This window comes from Rhipicephalus sanguineus, chromosome 4, assembly GCF_013339695.2.
Source record: "Rhipicephalus sanguineus isolate Rsan-2018 chromosome 4, BIME_Rsan_1.4, whole genome shotgun sequence".
NCBI classification, from domain to species: domain Eukaryota; kingdom Metazoa; phylum Arthropoda; class Arachnida; order Ixodida; family Ixodidae; genus Rhipicephalus; species Rhipicephalus sanguineus.
The window spans coordinates 193,162,425-193,186,472 of NC_051179.1; the positions used below are offsets into that span (position 1 = coordinate 193,162,425).

Sequence of the window (24,048 nt, forward strand, 5' to 3'; positions counted from 1 at the left end):
TTCCTGAATGAAGCTTAGTTGCGAGTAACGCCTGTCTTGCGCATCTGTACTCCTTCTTTGTCTTGTTTGGATTCGCGCTATCCAGTATAGAAGAATATAAGCACTACATATCAGCTTACCGCGTCTGGTGTTGGGAACACCAATGTTGCTGTTGGCATCGTTACGCAACTGTAAACAACTGGTTTTATAATACATATGCAACTCTTCAACACATGAGTGAGCGTATACTACTACCACATTTCTCTAGCGTCATTCCGTAACGTTTCGCTTAATGTGAAAAATTACGCCACAGTCACCATCCCACGCATGCTTCGCATAATATCAATTCCCACGGTACGTGGGATCTGCCAAATTTCTATTATTTTTTTACATATATTTTTTCCTGTTATCACCGGTCGTCACTCTAAGGCAAACGGGAGCGTTTTTCTGCCACACAATGATCATCATCTGCGTTGCTTGCCTCTCCTCTCTCGAAAACTGTGCCCTGGCTACTTTCTTATACGAACGCTATGTCATGCTGATAGCCGCACGTCGTTTGTGACCGTGAGGTACCGGGCGCGCGGCGATAACACAAGGAAAGCCCGCGAGATAGTTGACATTATTGTTGGGTGGCAAAAAGACGCCCCAAGTACGCCTTTTTTGTCGGAGTTGACGGAGCCGCAACTCCTGTTCAAAATGCGGTGTCGGTGGCGAGCGCATTGTTTCACCACTTCGAGGACCGCCTTCGTGCACTCATTGCTGCCGACAGTGAACTGACGCTGGCGATACAGCGAGATTGGCGAGATCGCACGAACAATACGCCCGAGTGTGATGCGCGTTTGAGGGATTCTATAGGCGCGCTTTCGGGAATTACGCGTAACTAGGCAGTATATTCTTCACCTGACGTGCGCCACAGCTAGCTAGAAAGAAATACCATAAGTGATGTCGCCACAGTAAAGGCTACCGAAAGTGCCCAGAACTGCTGCTACCATCGAATCATTTCGGAACTATGCCAAGTATAGTCGTACAACGGCTGACATCACGGCACAGCGGACGGTCGTCTCGTGCGGCTTTCGTCAGTGCTTGCGAGAACATTTTTATGGCGATCCATTAACAAAAACCGTCGCAGCTACATATCGGACGCGGTACCTCTGCAGCATAGAGCCGAACATCCGTAGTTAGTTGTGTGCAGCGCGTCACCTGCTAAGTTAAGTGCCGGGACGTTCGCTGTAATGTACGCGTGCGTTTGCCCGTGCGCAGTCAGATTTATCCGCGCTTGGAAAGCACCGGACCGCGCAAAAAGTGCAGCGAGTGCGCTGTCAGGCCAATGCGGCGATGGCGAGCTGCTTTCATTTCTGCAAGAGACACGCACTTAATTGAAACGGTCCCGCACAAGGGTGCAGCAGCGAACGGCGTGCTTGGGTTGTCACGTGGTCTTAAAAGTGTGCAGTATATGCTTACACCAGCGGCAACAGCGCTACACGCAATTCCAAGCAGGCAGTTCATGATTTAGTTTCCTTAAGATGCTTATCGTTGATAGGTTTGTGGCGGAGAAGTGCCGCAGCTCATTCGTCGGTAGCCGTCATCACGCCCTGTGTATTTCCGATGCTTAACAGTGTAGGCGTCGACCGCTCATGTGTTTACCGTAAAGGCGCAAAATTGGAGGTTCTTTCAGTGATATGTACGACCGAATATTCGATAACATTGAATATTCGAAACTTCTCGAATACACAGTTTTTGAATCGAATACGAATATTGCAAATGTAATATTCGACTGATATTCGAAACTTTCGAATATTCGCACACCTCTACTGATGACCCTTTCCAGTCTGCACAAGGACAGCGCAGAGTCCTACGCTACTTGCGTCGGTGTGGATTTCCGTATCGGTGTATTTGTCGAAATGCGCAAGTATCGGAGGCGTCTGCAGGCATCGTTTCAGTTCTTGAAATGCCTCGACTTGCGCCGTTCCCCACTTGAACTTCATGTCGCTCTTCGTGAGGTGAGTTAGTGGCTCGGCGATCCGTGAAAATTTTTTGAGGAAGCGTCTGTAATAGGCGCACAAGCCGATAAATTGGCGTACGGCCGTCTTGTCTGTGGCCGGCGGGAAGGCAGCGATGACAGCTGTTTTCCATGGGTCAGGGCGAACTCCAGATTTGCTAATGACATGGCCCAAGAACAGGAGCTCCTCGTACACGAAACGGCACTTTTCTGGCTTCAGGGTGAGTCCGGAGGTCTTCATTGCTTGAAGTATAGCTTCAAGGCGCCGGAGGTGTTCGTCGAAGTTTGAGGCAAACACAACGACGTCGTCCAAGTACACAAGGCACGTCTGCCACTTCAAGCCAGCCAGCACTGTATCCATAACGCGTTGGAAAGTCGCAGGTGCCAAGCAAAGACCAAAAGGCATGACCTTGAACTCGAACAGGCCATCCGGTGTTATAAAGGCAGTCTTTTCGCGGTCTCTCTCGTCCACTTTGATTTGCCAGTACCTGGTCTTGAGCTCCATCAACGAAAAGTACTTAGCGTTGTGGAGTCAATCCAGGGCGTCGTCTATCCGTGGGAGAGGGTACACGTCCTTCTTTGTGATTTTGTTCAGGCGACGATAATTGACGCAGAAACGGAGGCTCCCATCCTTCTTCTTCACTAACACCACAGGAGACGCCCACGGGCTGTTGGACGGCTGGATGATCGTCGTGTAGCATTTCGTCGACTTGTTTCTTAACGGCCTCCCTTTCCCGCGTCGAAACCCGATAGGGACTCTGACGGAGTGGTCGAGCATTTTCTTCTGTTATAATGTGGTGCTTAGCAATGGGCATTTGTCGAACCCGCAATGACGACGAGAAACAGTCCTTGTATTCCTGTAGAAGGCATCAGAGCTGTTGCTGTTGGCGAGCGGAAAGACTTGGGTTCACGTCGAAGGGTGGCTCAGATATTGGGGTCGTTGTCGTAGCTTTGTCAGAATCTGAAAAGGCAAGCGCATCGCTGACGGCCAAGATTTCTTGGATGTGTGCAATCGTCGTGCCCCTGCTCAGGTGTCTGTATTCTTGGCTGAAGTTCGTTGCATCACGCTTCCTTTTCCTTCGTGCAACCGAGCAATGCCCCTTGCGACGCAAATGTCACGGTCTAGCAGCAAACGTTGATCGCTCTCAATGACACCTTGGATGTCTTCAGCTTTTTCGGTGCTGACGGGAATTATGACGCTGGAGTGAGGCAGGATGGTAACTTGATCCTCGAGCATGTTCAGGGCATGTTGACATGGATTCGTATCCGGCGGTGTCGTTTTGTCCGACGATAGGGTTATCGACTTGGTTCTTAAGTCGATGACGGCGCCGTGATGGTTTAAGAAGTCTATGCCATGTATGACATCCCTGGAGCAATGTTGCAAGATTACGAAACACGCAGGATATGTGCGATTATTGGTTGTGACTCTTGCCATGCAGACTCCAGATGGCGATATTAGATGGCCTCTAGCGGTACGGATTTCGGGGCCTTCCCAAGCAGTCTTAACTTTCTTCAACTTCTTGGCGAAGGGCCCACTGATGACGCAATAGTCGGCTCCGGTGTCGACAAGAGCTGTGACACTGTGGCCGTCGATGAGAACGTCGAGGTCGCTAGTTCGTCGTCTTGCGTTGCAGTTGGGCCGCGGCGTCGGGTCTCGGCTGCATCGGTTTGTTCCGCTGCTTCCATGTCTGGTCATCAGATCTTTGATGCGCGAGGTTTCATCGTCAGGAGTCTGTCTGGTTCGCGTCGTGTTCTGCAGGTCTTGTCGCATTGTCGGTGGCCGCCGCCACGGAGGGTCTTCGGCATTTCGTCGTACAGCAGCCGCACCTCCGTCGGTTGCTGCCCTTAGTTTCCTGGTTACGGGCTAGGCGACCGGCCCCGGTTCGGGCCAGTGTACTGCCGGCGGTGTGGTGACATGTCTTAGAAGCAAACAATGATTCGGGAGACGTGAAGGCAAGACTGGCAAAAACAACGGTTACTTTAACAGAACAACGTTTATTTAGATAAAGTAAAGAAAACTGCTGGAGAGACAAGAATACGGCGTCTCTCCAGTTGCACAGCCGTCCCTCTTCTGCCTTCTCCCGGGGCCCGCACACTGTCACACACCCGCGCTCGCCACAGGGGGTTCAGTTCGGTGTCACATCACAGCTCCGGCCAACGGCCGGCTCAGCTCGCACAGTGGTCGTGGCCTGGCGCCATCTTTCGAGCCCCATCTCGCACAACAAGAGCGCGCACACTCGGCCGTCCTGCAATTACCGACCGTCCCGGTCGGAATCACTTTTTGAAGTATGCGTGTCTGTCTCGTCCTGGCCCCACAGCTGTGTAGTGTTATCGGTTCACTCGAGAATACGACGCAGTCATGGCATGAGCGCCTGTCAAGCCCACAGTAAGACAACCGGCTGCCGCTGAACCCAAACAACAACTAACTTTATTCTACTCCGTACATCTAGGAGGGGGGCGCCACCCATTAGCACAATAGTAGCGACCTCTACATCTCCCCCCTTTCCGCACGTTCGGCAGTCATAAGTTCAGACGGCCCGGTGGGACCACGCGTCGGCCGCTACGCGTGCACACAACACCATCGCGACCACCAACACCACCGTCACCACCAACACCAACACGATCACCAGCCCGTCCCGAGTCGCTCGTCGTTACCGTGGTACTTGGAGGACCTTGAGATGGGTGAGCTACTTGCGGCTGTGGCTCGGTTGCTTCTGATGAAGCTTGTGGTGGCAACGGTGATGCTGGAACAAAGGGGACAAGGTGACACCTGTTACGCTGCAAGATACCGCCTTGTCCTTTTTCTATTATGTAGCTCCTAGGTCTCTGTGCTGGGCTTAACACAGTTCCTTTTACATTTTCCGGCCGCACCCAGACTTGTTGTCCTACAGGAAGCTGCATTTGATGCCTGGCTCAATGACGCCGATTGTAGTTCCTTTCCTGCTTTCTTTGGTAGGATGCGTTCCTCGACGCTACTTCGTCTTTTGGTGGCACGCTTGGATGTAGCAATTCTTCCTTCTTAGGGACTTTGGTCCTTAGCCGACGACCCATCAAGAGCTGAGCTGGACTAAAACCGTTAACGCCTGGGGTATCCCTGTAACACAGGAGAGCCATGTGAGGGTCTTTTGCCTTGGTGAAGTGTTTTTTGACCATCCTGACCATTCTCTCCACTTCCCCATTTGATTGGGCGTAGTGGGGACTGCTTGTCGTATGGACAAAGCCATACGAGGAAACGAAGGTTGCGAAGTCTCGTGACGAGAATGGTGGGCCATTGTCAGACCGAATTTCCTCTGGTATCCCATGGCGGGCAAACATGCTCTTTAGCACATCCATGACAACTTGCGCAATTGTGCTCCTCAAGGTTATCACCTCTGGGTACCTGGAGTAGTAATCAACTTCCAGGAGGAAAGTTTGCCCACAGAAGTGAAATAGGTCCATGCCGAGAAGTTGCCACGGACGATCCGGGAGAGGTGTCGGTACAAGTGGCTCAGCGAAGTTAACTCGTTTGAGAGCGCATGTCTCACAGTTGGCGACCAGAGAGGTAATGTCATTGGAGATGCCAGGCCACCATACTGAATCTCGCACGAAGGCTTTGCTTCTGTGATAGCCTTGATGTTCCTCGTGTAGTAGTGCCAAGACTGTAGATCGAAGGGACGATGGGATCACCAAACAGGTACCTTTTAGCAGTACGCCGTCGCAAACAGAAAGCTGATCGATCACCGAGGAATACTTGGAGATGTGCAATGGCAGCTTGTTTTTCCGAGGCCACCCTCGCTGACAGAAGGAGATTAATGTAGTGCATTCACCATCCGAAGTTTGTGCTCGACGAACTTCCTGCACATTTAGGGGCAAAGCTTCAAACGTGGCCGCCACTGTTTCTGCAACATAGAGCTCCATCACATCAAGGGTTGTGCAAGCCACAGTTTCTGTGGTAAGGATTTGCACAGCATCCGCAGAAGATTCATTCGGATTGTTGATGCGAGAGAGAGTATCCGCTGTAGCCAAAAGCTTACCAGGCACATGAAGTACCTTAAATTGATCAGGCATTGCTTTAATCCGCAGCCTTTGTATTCTAGGAGGCAACATGTCGAGCTCCATCTTACCAAAAAGAGAGACGAGGGGTAGGTGATCTGTCTCAACATCCAGTGGGATGCCACGCACAAATTCCTCGAACCTCGAGAGAGCCCAGGTTATAGCCAATGCTTCCTTTTCAGGTTGGCTATATCTCTGCTCCGTCTTCGTCATTGCTCTGGAAGGAAAAGCGACAGGACGGTGCTCGCCTGATGGCTGCGTCTGCAGCAGAACTGCCCCAAGTCCAAACGAATTAGCATCAGCTGACACAGTGGTGGCATACAACGGATTGTACTTGGCCATACGCCTATCGGATGACAGTATCTCCTTCACCCTGACAAATACGGCCTCTTGTTCATGCTCCCAAGTCCAACTTGAAGACTTGTTGAGGAGGGCTCTGATTGGAGCGGTTATTTCAGAGATGTGTGGCAAGAACCTAGCTAGATGATTGATCATCCCGAGAAGATGCCTGACGCCTGCAACGTCTTTTGGAGCTTCCATGGTCTTGATGGCTGCTACCTTGGCAGGGTCCGGCTTGGTGCCTTGAGCGGACACGATTACTCCAAGGAACGGCACTTCCGACACACCGAATAAGCATTTGTTCTTGTTCAGCATGACCCCAGCCTCAGCAAGACGGGACAGAACCTGGTTCAGTCGGACCTCACGTTCCTCTCTAGTGCGTCCGAAAACGAGTATATCATCGACCATATTGGCCACCCCTTCCTGTCCTTCAAGAGTTCTGGCCATCTGCTTCTGAAAATACTTGGGCGCTGAGGTTATGCCAAATGGAAGGCGGCAGAAGCAGCATCGGCCAAAAGGGGTTATAAAGGTCGTGAGCTCTTGAGAGTCCGTAGTCAGTTTCACTTGGTGGAAACTCGCTGTGGCGTCCAGCTTGGAGAACACCGTTGCGTCTCCGATAAGCCCGAGGACTTGTTCAACCATTGGGAGGATGTGGCGTTCTCGAAGTACGACTTCATTCAGCCGGGTTAAGTCAACACAAAGACGGTAATCTCCTGACGCTTTAGGAACCACTACCAGTCCAGAACACCACGGCGTTGGATTGTTGACGCGGCGAATCACTCCGTCACTTTCGAGCTTGTTGAGCTGCGCCTCACGGTTTCGTGTAGCGGAATGGGAATGCGACAAGGCACGCTGAGGGAGAATGGTGTAGCACCAGGCTTCAGGCAGATTCGATATTCCTCCTTGAGAGTGCCAAGTCCGCGGAACAGGTCAGCTTGAAGTGATGCTTCAGGGGCCTGCACGCCGCCAAGAAATTTCACAACATCGAGGGCTTGTATAGCCGGAAGTCCCAGAAGAGGGACAGGGAGCGATTCAGGGACAAAGAGTCGCTGCAAGGACGTCTTCCCGCGCCAACGAAGTTGGGCTGTATATGAACCGAGTACCCGCAATGGTTGACCTCCAGGACCAGTAAGTAAGATGTCAACCTTGCCCAGCTTGGCTGGAAGCTTGGGGAAGTCTTCGGGTATAGCAGAGACTTCGGCGCCAGTCAACTTTAAATTGCATCGTGTAGTAGTCCACGGTGACGTCCACTAATAAAGACTTGACCCCCACCTCAACGGTGCTCATGGGAATGGAGCCGACATTTTGCTTTGATTTCCGCGAGTGACAAACTTCCGCGAAGTGCCCCTTCTTTTTGCAAAAGTTGCAGAGCGAGCTGCATGCCGGGCATTGCGTTCGAGGATGAGCCGCGCGGCCACAGAATCCGCAGGTGGACGTGTCTACGTTCTGATGCTCGAAAGAGGGCTTTGCGTTCCGGTGATGTCGAGCGGACTTCTGCATCTTTGTAGCGTCCATCTGCAAAGCGTTGGGACTATTATTACTTGCTCCAGCTTGCGACTGCCGCTGTTCTTTTTCCGCGTCTTCCGCCTGGCGTGCTTGCGTCCAAGCCTCTTTGAGAGTGAGTTTAGCGTTTCGGCAGAGCTGGTCTCAAAGACGCGAGTCGCACAAGCCGACGACGAATCTGTCACGTACTAGCCTTTCTTCAACTTGCACTGAAGGATAGGCGCAGCGTTTCACCATCCTGCATAACTCGGCATAGTATCCGTCAACGCTCTCGCCTGGCTGCTGTATGCGTCTGTGAAAATGCGACGACTCGTATAGTTCGTTGCTTGGATGCACGAAATGCTCTGTGAAACAGTCTACCACAGTCTTGTAGGAAGTGAGGGACGCCGCATCGAGCGAAAATGTGTCAAGGAGCGGACGCGCTTTGGGGCCCATGCAATATAAAAGCGAGCGCACCTGTGTTTCCTCCGGTGCATTTTTGAGACCCGAGATGGCTGCGTAGTCCTCAAAGCGACTTTTCCATGTCGGCCAGGTCCCAGCGTTGTCGAAGTCGAACGGCTCCGGCGTCTGAAGGTTGACGCCCATCCACTTCGAGCTGGACTGCTCGGTAGGCATGATACGGACGATGGGTAAGCGCGACGTCGGTGCTCGACCACTTCTGACACCATGTAGTGTTATCGGTTCACTCGAGAATACGACGCAGTCATGGCATGAGCGCCTGTCAAGCCCGCAGTAAGACAACCGGCCGCCGCTGAACCCAAACAACTAACTTTATTCTACTCTGTACATCTAGGAGGGGGGCGCCACCCATTAGCACAATAGTAGCGACCTCTACAAGCTGTAGCTTGTCCACTGGAGCGATGCCGCTGTATGCGCTCCTCCCGCGCCGTGCACTGAGAAGCATCCCGATGCGATGTCGGTCGTTAGGCAGTTTTTCCGTGATGACGTATGGTCCTCTGTATTTCTCCTTGAGTTTTCTTGATTCACCACAAGCTGTAAGCTCTCGCTCGACCAAAACGACATCTCCCGGTTCGTAAGTCGGCGCTTCTGAACGTTTCTTATTGTATCTTGCCTGCTGTTTCCGTTGGTCTTTGCGAATGCTCTCGGCCACAGATGTTCGCTTGGCCTCTACTTGACGGTCGAATTCCTCTGCAAGAGCGTCATCCACGCAGTCGCCGTTAATGTTTCGTGGCCTATAGTTGAACAGCAGTCCAAATGGAGTGGTCTTCGTAGCTTGGTGAAGCGTGTTGTTGATTCCCCACTGCACCTGAGGTAACGTCGTGTCCCAGTCTTTGCCGTCTGTGTTCTTCGTCAAGCTCACGACCGCTCGGGTAATGATGCGGTTGTATCGCTTGACTTGACCATTAACTCGTGGCATCGCAGTGGCGTTTTTCACGTGCTTGATGCTGGAGGCTTCACACGTTGCCTTGAATTTGGGGCTTGTGAAGGCAGTTCTGGAATCGGTGATCACCTTCGCATGCTCTCTATCCGCAAGGGAAAGCCGATATGGGTGATACCTTACATGTTCTTCGGCTGTAATTTCAATCTTCATTTCCGCTGCATTGGTGCGGCCAACCTCTGCAACGCTGTCAGCAAAACAGTCGCGATACTCCTCGATGAGTCGGTCGAGTTTCTCGCAGTGCTCCGGTGTGACGCTTGGGCCCGTTTTGACGTTCGCGCTCGCCGTTGAACATGGTTGCGTGGCACTGTGGCTTGATTTCACGTCCTGCATCGGCTCTTCATTGAGGTAGCACACCTCCGCTCGCGCAACCCGCTTGTTGGCTTTGATGTTTAATGCCTGGTACAAAACGTTCATCACAGGAATGCACGTCTCGTTCACCGCATCTACGTTGACGACGCAACACAGTATGCAATGTTCGCGCCCCTCTTGGCAACTGAGTTGGGCGTCCACAAAAACATTCGCGTTGGGATCGCTGCCCGTAATGTAGAGCTTCACAAATCCAACGTAGTTTGGCGAAACCACCATCGACTCTTTGGCCCAAAGGCACACCGGGCACCTCGGAAGATCCGGAATTTCGATGGACTGAAGCGTCCATCGTCCACATATTTCTCCTCCTCAAAGATCCGCACGGTGTTCCATCGCCTCACAATCGTAACGTGAGGTTGCTCGGTGAAAGGCTGTCCCACGATGACAGGAATCGCCTGTGACTCGTTCGGCATGATCAGCACGGAGACGTTGGCTGTTGCTTGATCGACTGTGAGGTTAACGTTCGCCTCACCACACGGCGTCACACTTCTTGACCCGTAGCCCCCGATGGTCAGCGGCTTCCCTATCTCGAGTATTTGATCCCGATACGATCTGCATCCTCACGCCCCATAGTGACACACTGACTGCCGAGGTCAGCGTACGCTCTCAGTTCATTCCCGTTAAGTTAGCATGAAGTACTTTTCGTTGGCCGCGTCCGCTGCACGGATGTTAAGATCCACCACGCTTTGAAAGAGGCGCGGCCCGCTTTCCCTTTCCCTGCAGTTTTGGGCTTCGTGTCCATTTCGGTTACAAATGCTGCACCTCGCCCTCCGCTGTGGACTCGGGCAGTTGAGAGAGAGATGACCGTACTTGTTACAGTTAAAACAGCGCAGCCCCCCTTTTTTAGAAGGGGGGTTTTCCTCCTCGGTCCGGACGGTTCGATCTCCCTCCTCGGTTCTATGTTTTGTTGGTTTTGTTGACTCTCGTTCAAGGCCGTTTCTGCGGCTCTGTTTTCCTTGTTGCCGTGGCCCGCGAGATTCTGAAATTCGCTCGCCTTCGAATGCTTTATGTCCCGGGAGCCAACGGTTCCGACGTGCTCTTCGAGACGTTTGAGGCAACACAGGAGCTCCTCCGGAGAGTTGTATGTGCGGGTGCTGATGGCTCGGATGGTGTCCCGATTGTTTAGGCCGGTGATCAAATATTCTATACAAGCCTCATCGCTCAGGTTGCAACAACGTGCTTTTGCCAATTTGTCATAATAGTAGCACTTAGCACTCGATGGGCTCACCTCGCTTGTAGATTCGGTCCTCCATTTCCCGGTGAAGCCTCTGCATTCCTGCTGTCGTGGGGAGGCACGTTTGAGCTCCACCTTCCACTCAGGCCAAGTTTTATTAACAGACAGGAGGGAGTCGTACCACATCTTCGCCGGTCCGTGCAACTTTGCGAGCGCGTGGCAAGATGTTACTCTGTCGGTCCAGCGGTAGACTTCCGCTAGGTCGTCCACACGTCAAATCCACGCGTCGACGGTTGGCGAGTCCGACGAAGTTGGGTCGAACAAAGGGACCAGGCGCGATGTCTCTCCCGCGCCGATTACAGGCATAGCTGCTGTCTGTTGCGACTGGAGCTGCGTGATCCCATTGATGGCTACCCTCACTGCTGCTTGTACGGTGGCTTGAAGGACTGCCGCCATGTCGAACGCTGGTGCGGCTGTCGTAGTGGTGCCGCTGGTCGATGCGCTGTCGGGCACACCTCGGCTTGCGCTGCCTTCCCCGCCGTCGGTGCTCCGCCATTCGCCATCTTCTTCGCTTGTCGGAGCCATTGAAGATGTTCCGTTGCGAGTAACAGGCATGGTTGGGCTCGATGGTTGACTTCTGGGCGTACACTATCCCACTTCTGAATTGTTAGATACAAACGATGATTCGGGAGACCTGAGGGAAAGACTGGCAAAACACAACGGTTACTTTAACAGAACAACGTTTATTTAGATAAAGTAAAGAAAACTGCTGGAGAGACAAGAATACGGCGTCCCTCCAGTTGCACAGCCGTCCCTCTTCTGCCTTCTCCCGGGGCCCGCGCACAGTCAACCACCCGCGCTCGCCACAGGGGGTTCACTTCGGTGTCACATTACAGCTCCGGCCACCGGCCAGCTCAGCTCGCACAATGGTCGTGGCCTGGCGCCATCTTTCGAGCCCCGTCTCGCACAACAAGAGCGCGCACACATGTAGCGGTTGGGCAACGGCAAGCTGGAAGGTCGTCGTTCTTGCCAGTGTGTTCTGGTGAGGTAGTCGTCGATGTCGCAAGGCCGTTCACCTGGCTGCGGGCGCGGCGCGTTGACGGCGAATCTGTGTAGCCCTATCTGTCGGTAGTGGCAGCGGCGGTACGTGTGGCCGGCCTCCCCGCAGTGGTAGCAGAGCGGGTGGTTGTCAGGGGTGCGCCAAACGTTGGTCTTCCTCGGCGTGTATCGCTGGCCGGCTGCCGGGCGGTGCTGGCGGCGGAACTGCTGAGGCAGCGCGGCGTCTTGATGTGGTCAAGGAGGGGGGCCGTTCCGTCGGGCTGCAGCAGCATAGTTCATTGCTTGCAGCTGCGGTGGTGCCAGCTGAGGAACACCCAATGACTGCTGGATTTCCTCGTGTACAACGTCAGCAATCGATGTCACTTCGGGCTGTGCAAAAGGTGCGAGCTTTCACAGCTCCTCTTGCATGATGGCTCGGATCGTTTCGCGCAGATCGTCAGAGCCGATGGCTTGAACCGCTGCGCCGTCTTGGATCAAGTGGCGGTTGTGCTGGTGGGTTCGCATTTCCAGCGTCTTCTCGGTGGTGGTTGCTTCTGAGACGAATTCTTGGATGCTTCTTGTTGGGTTCCACATCAGTCCCGCAAAGAGCTCCTGCTTGACTCCTCGCATAAGGAAGCGAACTTTTTTGTCCTCGGGCATGGCAGGGTCAGCATGGCAATACAGTCGGGTCATTTCCTCTGCGAAGATAGCCATGCTTTCATTTGGGAGTTGGACCCGTGTCTCCAGCAAGGCTGCGGCCCTTTCCTTTCAGACGACGCTCGCGAACGTTTCCAGGAAAGCGCTGCGAAAGTTGTCCCAGGTTCGAAGGCTGGACTCCCGATTCTCGAACCAGGTCCTTGCTGCGTCCTCCAGGTAAAAGTAGACGTGGCGCAGCTTGTCCTCGGAGTCCCAGTTGTTGAATATTGAGACCCTTCCGAGCGTCTCAAGCCAGATTTCAGGGTCGTCATTTGCCACTCCATAGAAGGTCGGCGGCTCTCTGGGTGCTGCATCACAATCGCTGCAGAAAACACCGTGGCTGTCATCATGCCTGTCGTCCTCGTCGCGGTCTTGGTCTTGTCGGGTAGGGGTCCGTATTCAGGTGGGAGACCTTGCTGCCTGCGGCTGTCCCGCTGGTTGGCGTCGATGTCCTCTTGACGGTGTGGGCTTGGCTTACGGTTGGAGGGGGGTGTTCGGTACATGGAGCGGGCATCTCTTTTGTTAACAAACGAGTGAACGGCAACCCCGCACGACGACTGGCCAGCGGCAAAATGACAAGGAATTGGGGGGCAAAAGCACGCGATGGCACTTGCAGCATCCTTCTAATCACACCACTCGGTGCACGCAAGAAAGTTCTCTTCCGTGAGGAAAATCTAAAGTTTGCATTTCCCACTGCTCGATGTATCAAGTGTTCCGGCTGTTTTTGTTCGATGTAGCCGTAGATTTTCCTATGCATTGAGGCTAAAGAATTGCCATGATCGAAAGTACTAGTTCGATAGAAAGGATCGTTCGATTTAACTGAGTTTGGTGTAGTCGGATTCGCCTGTATTGAGGTTCAACATACATGGTGTTGTTTGGACATGAAGTTGTGAAAACTGAAATACTTCGTTTCATTGAGAATTTTGTTATAGTGAACTTCATTACATCGAGGTTTAGCTGTACACAGTCGGGAACAGAGTGAATACAAAGAACGCTGCCACATGTGGCAAACATGTGAGCTGGTATATTGCAATGCCATGGCACATTCTTCACCTGGCCACAAAAAGCAGAAATTTGTTTAGCAAAAAAGAAAGCCCACGCTTGTTTAACAGTAAATGTGAAACAAATTCATTAGCATTACTTGGGGAATGGGGCACCACTTGTGCTGACCAATAGTGCCACCAGGGATGGTGGCACTGTTGCACATCGATGGCATGCGCACTGCAAACAGTGAGCGTTGTGGAAAATGTGCCAAGCATCTGAATACACTTGCTTACATGCGAAGCATTCCTAAAGAAGTTGTATTCTGCCCAACGAGGCATGCGCATGTGGTGTGGTGGTGAGAGTGTCAGGTTTTTGTAGCAGCGGCCCAGAGTTCAAAATCCCACTATTGGAACATTTTTATTTATGTTTATTTACTTAGAGACGCCACTTCAATGTGACATCCCATACAGCCCCGTTTGCAGCATAGCACATGCTGTTGGCTTCAGATTGACTCTGTGGACAATTTTTCTGAGCAGACAGCCCTATTGCTATAAGAACAAAAGTGGTTCCAGTATTATTTCGAAGGCTTAGAGGTTATGTAACGTGCAAAAAAAAAAACAAGTAAGAAATGCTGTGTCAATGTTTGAATACAAAACTGATTGTTTCATTAAAGTTCAACATTCTTTGATGAACAGTGAATCACCAACAATGCGTGCATTGTAGCGAGGTCGTTGTTGTGTCGTGCGACCCCTGGTGACATGCGAAAAACACCAGTGCAGTAAGGGTCTCTGTTTATGCCACTGGGTGGCGCTGGGCCTCCCCCATGCCTCTTCGCTGCCACCAATCCGGCGTGGCCATGCCGGTCATGTGATCCGTGCCTCGCTGACCAATAGCCCTTCTTCCCCCTCCTTAAAACCACCTGCAATAAACAATGAAGAGCAGTCTCCCGTCAGTCTCGCCGAAGCTTGGTCTACACGTCGTCACTTTACGCGCCCTCCCATCGTTCGGCCTCTCCGTCGGCCTGCCACGGGTTACGCCGCGCTCCTGCCCTACATAACACATGGCGTTGATACAGCAGTCGTTGCACCAGTTGATGTGGCTATTCCTTGTACATAACGAGGCGAAAACAATGCACACTTGACGAGGATAGACAGAGGGCACAGACAAATTCATTAGCTGTCCGTCATCGTCGAGCGTGCGCTGTTTTTGCCTCGTAATGATCAACCAACTAGCTTGAGATGTGTTATTCCTTGTACATGCAGGCTTGGCATGGCACCCAATCCACGAGTGCCTGTTTGCCAGTGGTGGTTCTGATGGCGCCGTCATGTTCTGGATGGTTGGGTAAGCTGCCCTTTCCTGATGTCAGATTGTTGACAGCATCTTCGAAATGGCACAGTGTTGCCTGTGTAAATGCAGTTTTGTGGGCAAAACATGACTTGTACATAAAAGTCCTGAATCAGTTGTGCTTAGGGGTGCTTATATTTAAAACAGTTTTGTTTTCGGGGATAGGTCGTTGTACAAATCAAAGGCATCAGAGGCCATTTATACCATGTTTAAAGTGCATATAGAAGTGTTGCTGAGGAAATTTCAGAACGACATAAAGAAACTGCGCAATAGTTAAGAGCTTTGCTTGGTCAATAAAAAAAGGGGGGGGGGGGCAAGTTGGAATTACTAGTAAAAACAGACTATCTTTCTGGGTGTCGAGGAATGACCCCCGACAGAAGTGTTTGGCTGTAGGAATAGTTTCAGTTGGTGACCCCTTCTAGGTAAATAAGTAAGAACAAGGGGAGGAATTTTTCAGGCACAGGCAAATATTCAATTATAAATTAAGCGCTCGACCAAATGCAGTAAAATTTTTCCAGCTTGTTTCTGAATGCACAAGGATTAACACACATAACACAGATTATGGTCTAAAATTGGGTGTCATGGCCCCTTTAAATATGGCCCTTTGCTACTTCAATTATCTACTAAAAAGAACAGAAAATGAAAAACTGCATTACATCAGGATGGTGCTTAAGGTCATAAAACTGAGTTGCCAGTGGCTATTGTAATTTGGGGCGAAACTTATACAAAAACACCCATGTACTCAGATTTATGTGCGCGTGAAGGAACTCCAGCTAGTTAAAATGAATCCAAATGGCGTGCCTAACAATCATACGGTGGTCTTTGCACCCAAAACCTGAGCTTTTTTTTATAACTTGAGTAGCGTTATGAAGGACGGAAGGCAGCTAACATTATTCACTTGCAGTAAACATAATTCTTCTATTACATCGCTTTCATCCTAAGAATAAAGCTCTGTGCCAAACTGTTGCATTTTTATTTTTACTGGAAGAATAAAGAGCTCGTGTGAAACATCTCCAAAGAACTAAAGCACTGTCACCCTCGCAGCTTGACTGACTAAACTTATTATGTGACCTACACTTCATGGAGAATCAAAAAAGAAAGAAATGTGCATGCATGTTCCTGCGAACAGCACAGCAGAGTGCACAAGATTGCACAGGCTTTATTTTTTTGTAGCCAGATAAGCAACTAGTAAATATAATTAGTTCATATCAGAAACAGCTGATCGCTGACCAGCCCATAATCGAGAGAGCATCAACGGTGGGAAACGGTGCATACAAGCACACATGTGACCGGCGCACCATTGAGGGCCACATTTCTGTACACTCACTGGCGCCCGGTTTTCTGCATGCTACTTCGCTGCCACCACCAAAATTTGTCACTCATGACAAGCTTCACTTGAAAAGTTCAGCAACCCATCAAAAAAAAATTGTATGCACAGTTACAGGTGCTTTGTATTTAACTTAACAAACAATCTGGTTACAGAAAAAGCTGCAATACTAACCTCGCAGAGAACCACGTGTTTTGAAGGTGCAAAGTCATTTCTTCTGATGTTGTGGAGCCACTTTTTTTGGTGCAGCACATTCTGTTTTCCTCCAGGGAGATAAAATAAGGCTTCTGGTCTGCTGCTGCACAGAAACACTTGGGAAGCAGGCATCTTTTTGGTGAAAGAAGCTCGGATTACCTCAAAAAGCCGCGTTCAGAGGCGCAATCAACAAAAAAACTAAATATTAGCCAAAAGAAGTTCCATAGCATTTCTGCGACATTGGGGTCACCTGACGGCGCGCTTTCACACGCCACAGCCAATCATTGTGGTTGAATGCACGGGCACAGCAAAAGAAGGAACAAAGAGAGAAGGCACAGGTGGGAATGTCGCCCATGCATCAAAGAGTTTCACTACTTTCCAAGGTCAAGGGGCCTTAGTCTAAAAAGTTAGTCACCGACATTCCACAGTGGCGGTTTTGTTTATTGGCTGTATTTCTTTGCTGTGTTGATTTTGTTGACACCGCGGGTACTCATACGTTAACCACCATTCAGAAATTTAAACAGATGCAAACGCCTTGGCCAGACACCTCGATTCTCAAGCATGCACGACTGCTTACTGAACATGGTTTGCACGTGTGCTGCCCTTGAATAATGAATGGCGTTTTGGTTACAGTGTGGATATTCACTACTCCAGTGACTTATGTTATAAGCTGTCTGTACTGTATACCTCACATGCATGCAAAAATAAACACTGTTACTTGAATGTCAATGCTTTGTGTGTCTTTTTTAAATCCACATTCGGCCACACTGCTCAGTTTTAGCATTAGCAGAAGTCTGTTCAACATGCTGGTACCTTAGGTTTCACCAAACACAATGTTGCCATTGATGGGCCAACCCACAAACTTTCCTGACAAACTTTTGGCAATGAGCGCCATGTGAGGACATGGCAAGAAATGACAAGCATTTTTGTGAATGGGTGAGAACTGTAGTCTCTGTTTGTGTACTTGCCTCCTGCTCGAGGTTTTCTTTGAAGCCATCCTCATGGAACTGGGCTGCTCCGTGCAATACATCGAGCACATTAGCACCAGCTTGTTGGTGATGCACAATGGAAACACTTGCAGAGTGATGGTGCTTGCTGCAGGGCTGACAAGGAGGTGGGCGCCATGGAGAACGCCCATGACTCGTGCGTCTGGTCCCTGGCCTGGCACCCATTGGGGCACATCCTCTGCTCGGGCTCCAACGACCACACCAGGTTTCTTCCATGTTTTGATTGCTCTCACGTGTTTACTTTTTTCTACTTGGAACAATGAATTATGTGTTTAATGACAGGTGAGTTCAAGCTAGTTGGTACTCCATACTTGACCACTGTTAAGCGCAAAATGCTTGGACGAAGATTGAAAAGGCATGGACAGGCGCTAACTTCTAACTTAGATTTATTTCAAGGCATATATATATTGTATGGAAAAAAAACAAAAACCAGGTTAATTATGGCACACACGTGTACAGTGTGCAGGCACTCACTGCCTGTGCACATTCATTGCCATGGTTGCAAGTCATTATTTCAGCAGTGCACGCAGGGGATAGTTGAGGCAGCTAAAATGCAACAGGAGGGTAGTGATGGCATAAGCATGACCGGGAAAGAGATGGCTTTCTTCCAGGGGCACTTGATATAGGCGGCTGATTAGGAGATGCGTGTTGGTACACTGCGCTCTTGTGTTCCATAATTCATCTGGTCATTGCCTTTTTTATATGATATATAAGTCACACCTTGACATAAACTTCAGTTGAAAATTAGCGCCTGCTTGTGTCTATTCGTCCTTCGTCCAAACATGCTGCACCTAATCACGTATGAATTATGTGATTTGCTAATGGCAGTGTTATGATAGTACACTAGAACCTTGATAATTTAAGAACATCTTCATTCTAATTGACGGTTAAATGAAACTGCACAGCTAGTCTCGGCAAAGTTCAATGTTCTTGAAGGGGAAAAAATTTCAGTGAATTTGAACTCCAAAAGCTGCCCAGCAGTTACCCAGGAGTGCAACAGCTGCGCCAATTGCACCAATTTGATACAATTCCCTATTTTTGCGCCAAGCTGAGCCGAAAACCATGAAATTAATTGAAATTGCACCATGCTGCGCCAAAATGCCCGACCAGCTTCAAAATTTTCTCAGTTGTGCAAATTTTAGTGAGAAATGGAGGCCGCGTTGGTCATCCCCGCGAAAGAAAATAAAAAAAATCGGTTTCACTGCAAGAACGAAGCAGTGAATGCAATAGCAACAAATTGTACTGTTACACGAAGTGAGGCTGGCAGCAAACTCTCTTGTATCCAATCTCGCATAACTCTACAAAACGTTGGTGTAAGAGAATACGGCTGCTCCAGGGAAAGATGATCTTTCTGCACAGTGTCTTCGCATTGAGAGCGCAGCATGTAGAAGGCTATACGAGCCGCCCGCTAATGGCTGCTGAGATAGCGCGCATCAGCAATCGCGACCAGGCCCGTAGAATCAAAGTTCAAAGTTGCTGCTCGAACGATACCCTTCCCCCCCCCCTCTCGTGTCTTTTCATGCTCGTTCAAGATGGGCGCGGTGTTTCCTCTCTGCTTCGACGGCAGGCCTTCCGAGCGGAGTGGTGTTATCGCATGCGCCCTCCGAGCGACGGAGATGGGCTGGCTCGTTTATTTATTAATTTATTTATTTATTTATTTATTTATTTGTTTATTTTTACATACTGCCAGTCCCAATGGGGAGGGCAACCAAAAGATACAATAGATACACTTACATTGAAAACGTGAAAATGTGTGACTACAGATCTTATACACTCAAACCTCGATATAACGAACACAGATATAACGAATTATCGGTTCTAACGAAGTAAATGAAGAATAGTCTTGTCAGAGATACAGTGTCACCAATAAACGTTTATAACGAATTTTCGGATATAACGAAGTTATTTTCGTGGCAGATGTGACTTTGTTATAATGAGATTTGAGTGTACGATATTACATGGATTGTATAGGAGCATAAGCAATGTGGTGAAAAACATAGAACACAGATTTGGTACATAGTGGACCATTTCAGTAACATGCAAAAAATGAGTAAATGGTCTCTGCTTCAGCCGCATTCGTCGCCCACACTCGCGCGCTCTTGCCCACGGTAGAACATACTGTGCGCGGGAGGATGCTATCAATTTGGACTTTATACGGGACATGATGGCAAAAACCCGAGCAGAGTGTCCATACAATTGCTATCCCAATAAAAAACGACAGTGGTTCTTACATTTCTTGATGCTTGTTTTATTGCGTGCAAAACGCTTTTCAAGCCACTTTTGCCACAGTACACTGGTGTCCTGCGGAAAAGCGTACTGACATTTAGAAGGAGCTATTAGTACTAGCTGTCAGCGACACAGCACATTTTGTTCCTTAATTACTCATTCATGCATGCACCGCGTAATTACAAGTACTAGTATGATCGCTCACGTCTAAAAAACTATTGGCAATCATTTGGAGCTGCTGTGTATGGCGTTTCTGCGGCCTTGAGAAACAAATAGACAAAAACATACGCCACTTTTATTTTTTCTCCACCCCCACTTGCTTGTGCTTTATGAATCTCCCGAATTTTGAGGTTGCCAGGCTCGCAGGTCCACATTAGCATTTCCAGTGCCTGTCGAATTATTTTACAGGTCCTGCAAATGCTAATGTGGACTTAGTCATTGTTCGCACTGTGGGGTGGCTCAACACATTGCTTTTATTGAAATAGCAGTGTTCACGTGCACTGTGCACGAGTTAGCTGATGTTGAATGGTTTTTACGTATGTTTTTTTTTTCTGAAAGTAAGCCTTCTTTGTTATACTGCTCCAAATTTGGTATTTTCTGCTAAAAAAATTCAGGTTTTTCTCGTAACCTGCTTCAAATTTGGATTTTTGTGCTCCAAAGGCAACATTTGGCTGCTCCAAAAATTGCTCCAAATCCTATTTCGGCTGTTGCACCCCTGGTTACCTTAAGCCTTTGTAGGTCTGCCTATATTTTTGACGTGGTGATATAAAAACCGGCTGTGGTATATTGATATAAACAGGGTGCACACAGGTCCTTGAAACCCTTGAATACCCTTGAAAATCGAAAGTCTGTTTTCAAGGCCCTTAAGAACCTTGAATTTCAGACCAGTCCTTGAAAAACCTTGAATTTGTTGAATGCTAAATTTGAATTGGTATTTGTCATCATAGAAACGGTTTTCATTGCTGAACTTTTGCTTTTGTTTGGAGTTCTAAAATGCGGCCAAGAAACCATACCAACTTTTATACCTATTTAGCCAACTCTCGTTAGGTAGCTGGCAACATTAGACTTGGTGCGAGTCTCGGAGGCAGCGTTCACCGTGGACGTCGTGTCAGTGACTTAAAACGTCACCGCCAGTACTAGCGGAAGTAGTATCGGCTGCGAGCACAGTCGCCCCATCGTTATCGCATGTCCATTGTCTTGTCTCTGTCCAACTAGTGCAACGCGGCGTCCGCGTTTGTGCGCGGGTTTTAACCTAGTCGTGTTCTTGTGCTCCCAGCGCTTTTTCGAATGAGCGTGCCTTCTACGTGTTAGTGCAAGGGGTGCAAGTGATGTGTGAAACAATGCCCAGAAAAAGCAAATTTCAGACTACATGGCTCCACCATGACGACTACTAGCACTGGACTGCACCTGACAGGACGAATCCGCATAGGGCTAAGTGCGAGCTTTGCGGCAGAACTTTTGACGTGACTGCCATGGGTGAATCCGCTTTAAAAAGTCACATGAAAAGTGCCAAGCATATTGGCGCAATCAAGATGAGGCAAGGGAGTGCGTTGAAAAGCTACCTGACGCCTGTTGCGACAGAGCAGTCCACTACAGCGTCTCCGTTGCAGTCGCCAAGCTTAAGTGATGCTTCTAAAACGCACGAGCTTCTCACTGACGAATTTACATTGTGATATTTGGTAAACATATCTTTACTTATTTTTTATTGCGTGCAATACAACCAGATTTGTATTGTGGCATGTATTTTTCTTTGTACAATAAATGCCAGACCTTTTGAGAGCACTGTTTCAAGATCTTCGACATGGGGAAAAAAAAATTACCTCTCGAAGAGGGCCTTGAAAATCCTCCTATAGGGCCTTGAAAGTTCTTGAATATCCTTGACTTTTCTCCTTTGAAACTGTACGAACCCTGTATAAACTACAAAGAAATAGTATAAAACAAATTCATCAAAGTGAAGCCAGTAGTTTACTGAAAAAAAGTGGGACACATATGACCCACTGACTCATGAGAGTGTTTTCAAAAAGTGGGAAAACATTACTCCACTGTCTCATGAAGGCAACATCTCGCGATTGCATCAACGAGTATTTAGGATGGAAATGGCCGAAGCAATCTCAAGTTGTGCTGAGGACCTAATTTCCAGCAGTAGAACACCACTTGCACCTGCGCCTCTTGTGAGCCTTCATAGCACCGTGGCCTGTTCCTGTAAAGCTTACTTCACCGCATGCACCAACCATTTTTTTTTGTCTGTTTGCCTGTCCTTGCTTTGGCTGTCGAGTGGGGCTGTTGTCCCTGAATATGTGCCTACTTTTCAAGAGGTATATGATATTAGGAAAAATATTAATGAGAACTAACAGACAATAATGCCAAGCATTATGCTTGGCATTATTGTCTGTTAGTTCTCTATAATATTGTCTCTAACAAAGAAAAACGAGCCCTTAAAAGTCATCTCCTTTTATTCAAGAAAAATATTACCACGCAACAATGTCTGCAATTACGCTGAGGGATGAGCGTGGCAATTTCACATGGGATTGTGTTTCGTTAGAATGTTTAACTGGGCAAGTTGGTGTGATTCCATCTTGAATAAATAAAATGCGCAAAAAACGAGGGCGAACAGAAAAAACGACAGACCACGGCACTGACTCTCAACTGAAATTTTATTTCGCAACGAACAGAATAAATAGCATCTAGAAAAGGATATCAAACGGCCATCACGTATGCACAAGGCGACAAAAGTAGCAACAACAACAAAATACCCTACGTGAGCGATTAGTCATGAACATGAGGCAAGTTATCTCAGAGATATGACACTTCAGCCTGTGACAAGGCTGTCGAAGGTTGGCTGACGCATCTGTGACCTTCCAATGTCATGTAAAAAGCTTCCATGATTTCTCGTGCACGCTGATCCCTGTGCCTGTGCAAAATTCCTGTACTATCAAAACTGGGATTACAACCACTTTTTCGACAATGAAGAGCCAAATTAGAACCTGTGCCATTTTTAACACTTTAACAAAAAGCTTCCCGTCTCAGGCAACAAACGTGGAATTCAAATAAAAAGACAAAATTTCCATGAAGCAGTATGCCTGGGACGGGAAGCTTTTTCAAGAAAAATTGGGAGTATGCATTGGGTCAAGTGTTGCGCCAGTCCTCAGTAACATTTTTTTTAGCTTATGTGGACAGAAAAATTGAAAAGAGCATCGTAAACCTGGCTGTAAAAGTTGTCGATATGTAGACGATTTTTTAGTTATTGTAAGAAGTTGTGATGTATAAAGAAGAGTTATTGATGTTTTAAAAGTGTCCAGAGAATGCGGTAAGGGCCTATCTTTTATGTGTGAATTGCCTGTTGAAAAACAGTTGCAGTTTCTAGATTTAAAGTTATTTTTTTCTACGGGGGATCACATCTGTTGGGAGTATTCCCCTAGGGCAGATAAGCCTTTACTAGCGTTTTCATCTGAACACTCGAAAGTGGTAAAAAGCGGTATTAGCGTAGCATGCATCCAGTCTTCTTTGTTTAAATCATGTCACCACATGATGCAACAAAGCTTTGCAAGACAGGTGTCAAGACTACAAGATGAAAAAATCCGTAAACAGGGGGTGGGTGCTCGAGCCGACGTTTCGACAAGTGGACTTGTCTTCTTCAAGGCTGCAACTGATGTCCTTAGCTATCGCGTGTATCTGCTTCGTGCCCTCTCCACCACAAGAGAGAAGGGGAGGGCAACTGCCAGAGTGGGGGTGGGGGAGGCCGCTGTGATGAACTGGGTTTTTTTTCCGCTTTCCTTATGACTCACCCAGTTCGTCACGGCGGCCTCACCCTCCCTCACCCCCACTCTGACAGTTGCCCTCCCCTTCTCTCTTGTGGTGGAGAGGGCACAAAGCAGATACGCACGATAGTGAAGGACATCAGTTGCAGCCTTGAAGAAGACAAGTCCACTTGTCGAAACGTCGGCTCGAGCACCCACCTCCTGTTTATTACGGATTTTTTCATCGCAAGCTTCCATCTTCCTGCCGTTTTTTTAAGACCACAAGAAGCAGGATACCCTACCCCACTTGGGTTATCACGAGAGCTTATGAAAAAGTCGCAAAAACAATAAAAGCTAGGCCAAACAGAATAGCTGATGGTAATCGCGCTACCACAAGAAAGAATTTAGCAGTGATCCCTTGTTTGCATAGGTTATCACATGGAATAAAAAATGTGGCAAATAGGTACCCTGTTGACGTTATTTTCAGTGTTGGCCACAAGTTGCTACAGGTATGTCCAGCCGTGCACAGAAAGTGAGATGGAGGAAAAAGTGACAAACAGTTAAGGTGGGCGGTCAAACATGAGAAAAAATTTGTAGATTGTCAAACTAACGTTGTGTATAAAATTCCATGTTCCTGCGGTAAGATTTACATAGGGCAAACTAGTCGGTGCATAAACATTAGGATCCAAGAGCATGCGCA

At 48.8% G+C, this 24,048-nt stretch overlaps 1 protein-coding gene across 1 annotated transcript in view; it reads left to right on the top strand.

The window, feature by feature from the left end:
• LOC119390989 (pre-mRNA 3' end processing protein WDR33-like) overlaps positions 1 to 24,048 on the top strand; it is a 277,891-nt gene that overhangs the window by 178,036 nt on the left and 75,807 nt on the right. Inside the window, 2 exon segments of the mRNA XM_049415008.1 lie at positions 14,775 to 14,853; positions 17,480 to 17,590. Coding sequence (XP_049270965.1) covers positions 14,775 to 14,853; positions 17,480 to 17,590 — 190 coding nt within the window.